General features: G+C 59.2%; 1 protein-coding gene across 1 annotated transcript in view; it reads right to left on the bottom strand.

The window, feature by feature from the left end:
* Positions 1-6,169, bottom strand: part of LOC113211156 (shootin-1-like) — a gene marked incomplete in the record, with an annotated part of 56,262 nt that overhangs the window by 30,924 nt on the left and 19,169 nt on the right. Inside the window, 2 exon segments of the mRNA XM_052273248.1 lie at positions 3,348-3,461; positions 4,224-5,301. Coding sequence (XP_052129208.1) covers positions 3,348-3,461; positions 4,224-4,959 — 850 coding nt within the window.

Raw genomic sequence — 6,169 nt, 5'->3', positions numbered from 1 at the left:
GGGGGGGGTTATTGTGAGGTGTCGAATGTCGTTCTCTCGAGCGCTGGCTCAGTGGACCCGGTGCCGGCCCGGCTGCGCCCCCAGCCCTAGCCCCTACCATATACACCAAGGCCCGCCAAGCTGCTCGCCCTGGCTTCTGTTGACCATACGACTTGGCGAGCATCTTCCCACAATGACACACGCACTCACACACGGACACCGTCGAGCCTGCCCCCCCCCCCTCCCTCCCTCGGCCGCCCTGCTCCATGCCATTGCCGCGCAGGCCTCTCCGCCTGCCCAGCCCAGTCAAACCACCCTTCACTGAACGGTCTCCTGTCCCTGTCGGCGGCGGTCGTCAAAGGAAAGGACCTCGGTCGGAGCCGGCCGGTCACTGATAACGACCCGAGCCTGGCGCTGGCCGGCGACGACTGCGGCGCCTTCCCACGGCCCTCCGTGACGGTCACCTCGTCCGCATACCCTCGCCCCGCAGTTGACTCACCCTGGAGGAGCACGTGCATGGTGTCAGTGGCCGTCGGGGGCGCCATAGAGGCCCCCAGGGCCACCTCGTCCAGCCCCGCACAGTCCTCCGTGACGGCCACCTCGCCTCGCATCGCCCACCCTTTCGCCCCGCAGCTGACTCACCCTGGAGGTGCATGTGCACGGTGACGGTGGCCGTCGGCGGCGCCATGAAGGCCCCGGGGTCGTGCTGCACACACACACACACACACACACACGCTAGCGCGCGGAGCTCGCGGTCAGGCGGCGGCGTGAGCTGCTCGCCCAGCGCGACGCGGCGTCATCGGCTGAGAGCTAGGGAAGTCCCACCAGCGGCGAGCCATAAGGGATCGGCGGCGGGCTGGCACGCGCCGGGCGTCGCGTCGGGGGCGCGGGCCGACAACAACTGCGGGGCGGGCCTGCGCCGCTTGCGGCCTGCCGGCGCCGAGGCGCGGCTCCAGGAGCGGCGCGGGGAGCCGCGAGCGCCACGGCACGAGCAGCCAGCCGAGAGGCGGGCGCGGGCGCCCCGGTTGCGGCTACGGTTACATTTCCCACGCTACAGGAGCACCTCTCGTCCCGGTACCGAGGGGGGAGGGGAGGGGGGGGGGTGCAAGGTGTTCTCCAGGAGTGGCGTCGCGGTCCGCCCTCGCCACGCCACGCCCCGCGACGCGCCATTGATATAAATGGGCTGTTAGTGACCGATCGGCACCGGTTAACACTCCATGGCCCGCCCCTTGCCGCCCCTCCGCTCCGCGGGACCAAGGCTGCCAAGCGGTGAATGCGGGTGAATGGATATTATTTTGCTCGAAGAGGCCCGATCCACGACCGGCTCAGCGACCTCCATGATGCCCTCGTTGCGTGTGTCCAGGAGGCAGAACTCAGGCATGGACCCTTCCTAGCTGCCCGTGTACGAACGTACTCGTTTTGTTTCTGGCTGAGAAAAGTGGACTAACTGTTGCGAACTACAGGATCTAATTGGCCGCAGATTGGCAGATTCCATTTCGTCTTATTTTTCGAGGTCAAGATTCTGTAATATGTGGGCCGAGGGGTGCCCAACTGAGGTAATCAGGTGTACACAGAGTAGGTAATCCCTGGTAATCACCGGTAATCCTTGGTAATCCCCGGTAATCATTGGGAATCACCGGTAATCCTTGGTAATCACTGGTAATCCTTGGTAATCACCGGTAATCCTTAGTAATCGCCGGTAATCCATGGTAATCACTAGGTAATCACTAGGTAATCGTTGGCAATCCCCAGGTAATCGTTGGTAATCACCAGGTAATCGTTGGTAATCACTAGGTAATCTTTGGTAATCACTAAGTAATCCAGCAAGGAAATTCCTAGAAATCTTTGGAAATCACTGGTAATCTTTGGGAATCACAGGTAATCTTTGGCAATCACTGGTAATCTTTGGTAATCACTGGTAATCTGTGGTAATCAATGGCAATCTTTCGTAATCAATGGCAATCTTTCGTAATCACTGGTAATCTTTTGTCAGTGGTAATCTTCGGAAATCCTTGGTAATCATGGGTAATCTTCGGTAATCTTTGGTAGTCTCTAGTAATCCTTGGTAATCATCACTTTTTGGTAATCAGGTGTACACGATTTTCTCGAGTTGGGCACCCCTCGATGTGGGCACTCTGGCAACTCAAGTGTCGTACAATATGACAGTTTAAACTGCAGAACTGAGGGTATTTCAGTTTAAACTGTGATACCGTTTGTGTACTACAGTTAGTACACGACGTGTCCGACAGTTAAAAGCGTCATTTGTAACTGTCGGACACGCGGTGTCTTACACAAAGAATTGTAGTACATTGATACTGTACGACACTTGAGTTTCTAGAGCATATGGGTAAATTCGCTCATGTCTATGAGCTTTGCTACAATTTTCACAACGTTGGCAGACTGACAAGGTGGCTGACTCCCTACACTTCCGTTCCTGTACCGCACGCACGCGTGTGGGTGGGTGGGTAGGTCTATCATCGCTGCCGACCGGCTCAGCTACCTGATATAAGGGCATGAGCTAATTGTGAGTTTCAGGAAAAATTTCATGTGCCATCCGACTTCTACATAAAATAACCTTCAAATATTCTGAGCTTCACAGGAATCGGATATTTAGACCTGAAGGAGCGGCCTTGGTCAACCGGCACGATGGAGACCCACTTGCTAGAGATGGGACGCGTTATGTCGCGCTTGCGACACGTCTACTTAATTTGTGGGGGCGTGAACTGTATGCGAACTGATTCGCGAGGCGTGCCTTCAGCAGAGGTGAGCGAGGCGGGTGTCCCTCGGCGAGCCCAGCTTGGTTAGGCTGGCCTCCCGTTGGAGTCCCTGAAGTGCCCCATTACACTCCGTTTGTCATCAAAGTGGCCTGCTTGTGCAGTTCCAAACAGGACAAGTTAAAATCGCGCAGTTGAATTCCGGCGCCGCGCAGTCCGCTACCTCGCGCAGCTGCATTGCAAACGTCATCATTAAAGTCGCGCAGTTGCAGACCTGCTCGCGCAGCTTAAAACCTTGCGCAGTTGCGCCTTCATCTCCACAGGATGCACGCGTGTGAGCGGGTTGCATACGAGCTCGGGGTCATTAAGACACGAGATCTAAACTGATGACCCGTTTAGAGCACTAGAGCAGCGCTCAACAAAACTAACTGCAAAGGACACAATTTCAATAGTACCATCGAATTTTGAGCCGCGATAAAGTTGGGGGAAATACGAATGTTTTGTGCCGGGCAGAAAATATTTTTCTCACTGCGGGCAGCTACTTTGCTAGTCTAACATTCGGTTTTGTGTACAAAGTATTAATTCTGTCGTTTCTGTTGGTTTTGTAGGGCCTTTGTTGGCCTGGCACTTAAAGTCACAAACGGGGACACTCACCTGTCCTCAGCTGCGTCAGCTTGTCTTCGCGGTCCTTGAGGTCGCGCTTGGTGGCGTCGTGCTCGCGCTGCAGCTGCTGCAGCTTCCGCTGGAGCTCGGAGGCCTCCCTCGCGTCTGCAAACAACACACACATCAACGAGGGTCACACCTGCGGCCTGCGGCTGGCCAGGGCAGCGCCCGCGGCGGCCAGCATGGCTGTCGCAGGCACTTTATTTCCCGCGTCAACTTTGTAAATCCGCGAAACGATTCGCGCTTTTGCGTCCGGCCTGTGCTCTGGCTGGTCCAGCAGCACACTGCACGACAGTGACAACGACGGCGATAGGGAGCTGCGGCCCGACCCGCGGTCCATACTCCCCGAGCGAGCGCCCGTCCGCGGTGTGCGCGGAGTATCGCCACAGTCGCTCTAGCATCACCGCGGTGCGGCGCCAAAGAGCTTTGTGCGGCGCGCTGAGGAGAACGGCTAGGCGCCTGCCGGTAGGCAACTCATGCGACACATCTGACGTCCGAGCTGCCTACGCTCCCGGCTGGCTACCCGCCGTTGTCCAGGGGAGTCTCCGTAACTTATCGAAACGCGAACAAAAGTTAGTTAACGTAACAAAACAACAAAGAACACACGCCCAAGAAAAAGTTTTCAATTTTCTAAAAGGCTCCAAAATTGTTTGGCGATTACGTACTGACAGTTAAGACGGTTCGAATTTTTAACTTATTCCTAGAGGGCGTCAATAAAAGTTACTAGTTTATACCGTTATCGGCAAAAAATAACGTTATAGCCAGATAAATGATAAGTTACGAGGCCCCGCCGTTGTCACCAGCGTCACCGCGGGTGTCGCGTCACCAAGTACCCAGTAATCCACGACGATAACGGCATGTACTCACTCTTTTCCGAGGAGGTGAGCAGCAGCTTCCTCTTGCGCTCCGACTCCTCGTACTTGGCCCTCCACTTGTCGGCGGGGGAGGCTCCGGGGGACAGCGGTGCGCCCGGCCCGAGCACGGGGGACGCCGCCGGGGGCGCGCCGTTGTTGAAGGCGACGCTGCTGCCGCCGTACGCGGTGCCGCCGTTGGTCGTCGCCGACCTCCCAAACGAGCTCGCCGGGGACGACACGCCGTTGCTGTAACTGCCGAGGGCCGCCCTGGCCGGGCTGGGGGGCGCGCCGTTGCTGAACGCCACGCTGCTGCCGCCGTTGCTCACCACCTTGCCGTTGAACGGGCTCGCGCCCACGGTCTTGGTGGGGCTGGAGGAGCCCGACGACGAGGCGCTGCCGTTGCGGCTGTACGAGCCGTTGCTGCTCGTGGTGCTGCCGTTCCTGGCGTGGAAGCCGCCGCCGTTGGCAATGTTGTTATTGTTGTTGGTAACAGAACCGCCGTTGTTGTTGTTGTTGTTACTGGAGCCGCTGCCGCTCTGGAACAGTTGCGCGCGAGCGGCCACGGAGGACGACCCCGTCGAGCGGGCGAGCACCGGCGACTTGCTGCCCGTGTCCAGGCCCATCTTGAGCGACGCGGTGAACTTCTTGGGGATGGGGATCTGCGTCTGCGACGGCTGGCGCGTGTACAGCGACGTCATGTGCTTGACTGTGCCGCCGCCGCCGCCGCCGTGGCTCCCGTTCATGTTCATGACGATAGGGCTCGGGGCCTCTCGGGGCCTCTCGGCACGATCACGGCCGGCCGGGCCTAGTGGCAGGCCTAGTGGCCGGGCCGCCCCATGGAGGCGAAGGAGTCACCGGTGCGCTGCCGGCTGCCGGCTCCGCACGGTCCCGGGCGGGCCTCGGCCTGGGGTCGCGTCGCGCCTCCTGGCCGCACTTCTGGGAAAAGCGTTTTGTTTTCCAGGAGCAGGCGCGGCGCGGCGGGCGTCCTTGGGATGATGAGTCACTCTGCTGGCGCTGCTGGCCTGAGTTCGGCCGGCTGCCGTGCGTGAGTCAGCGACACCCCTGCGCCCGGGGTCGGCCCGAAAGGACTCCTGCAAAACACACAAAACGCACTGCGTTAGCGCCGAGGTCGTTCACCAAGAGCTCCTACGCGTACCGGGTGTTTCATACAAGACACAGGTGCGGGCGGGTTTGCCTACCGGCTCTGCCCGTAAGGCGCCATAGCCGCTTGGGTCGGGAAACAGCACCTGCCTTTTATGAAACACCCGGCACTGCCTGACGTTTATGGCCCACGCCCACATCACCCTTTGATCCTTCACCTACCTACCACCCCTGTCTCTGCGTGTCCGCCCTTACCCCCCTCCCCCACCCCAGCCTGACGCCTTCACAGTGTTTTGGACGTAAGCGTGACCTTAACCCGAGTCGCCAGAGGTCGCCAGTCCCCATTAGCTCATTTTAGTGACATGGCGCGCCCGACTACTGTGTCACACACTAAGACTTTCCGAGACTCTCGGCGCCGCATAAAACGCGCCCGAGCCAATGGGGTCTCGGCTCGGCGGCGCACACGACACGCTGAAACAAATCGGGTCGTGGGTGTTCGACGACGTATGTAATGCACGAGAGAGAAGGGGGGTGGGGGGAGGGGCAGGGGGCTAGACTCCCGAGGTGTTGTCAGACAAATTCCACAACAGACGCGCCGTGGCTGGCCGCTGCCGGGTCACGCCAGAATGGGCGTCGCTGCTGCTGCTGCTGTGCTGTGCTGCTGCGGCGCCCAGAAGCTCTCGTGGAGTGGGTGCTGATTGCCAGGCTCTGCTTCTCCGCTGGTAAAGGCTTTGTCCTCTCTCTCTGTGTGTGTGTGTGTGTGAGGGGGAGGGGCGTCTTTTACGCCCTTCTTACACTTTTTATTTTACGGAGGCACAAACGACCGGCAGGGTCGAGTCCTGCTGCTGCTCCCCCCCC

Source organism: Frankliniella occidentalis, unplaced genomic scaffold, assembly GCF_000697945.3.
Source record: "Frankliniella occidentalis isolate FOCC.00 unplaced genomic scaffold, Focc_3.1 Scaffold258, whole genome shotgun sequence".
In the NCBI taxonomy this organism is placed as follows: domain Eukaryota; kingdom Metazoa; phylum Arthropoda; class Insecta; order Thysanoptera; family Thripidae; genus Frankliniella; species Frankliniella occidentalis.
This window is presented reverse-complemented; position numbering and strand designations above follow the sequence as displayed.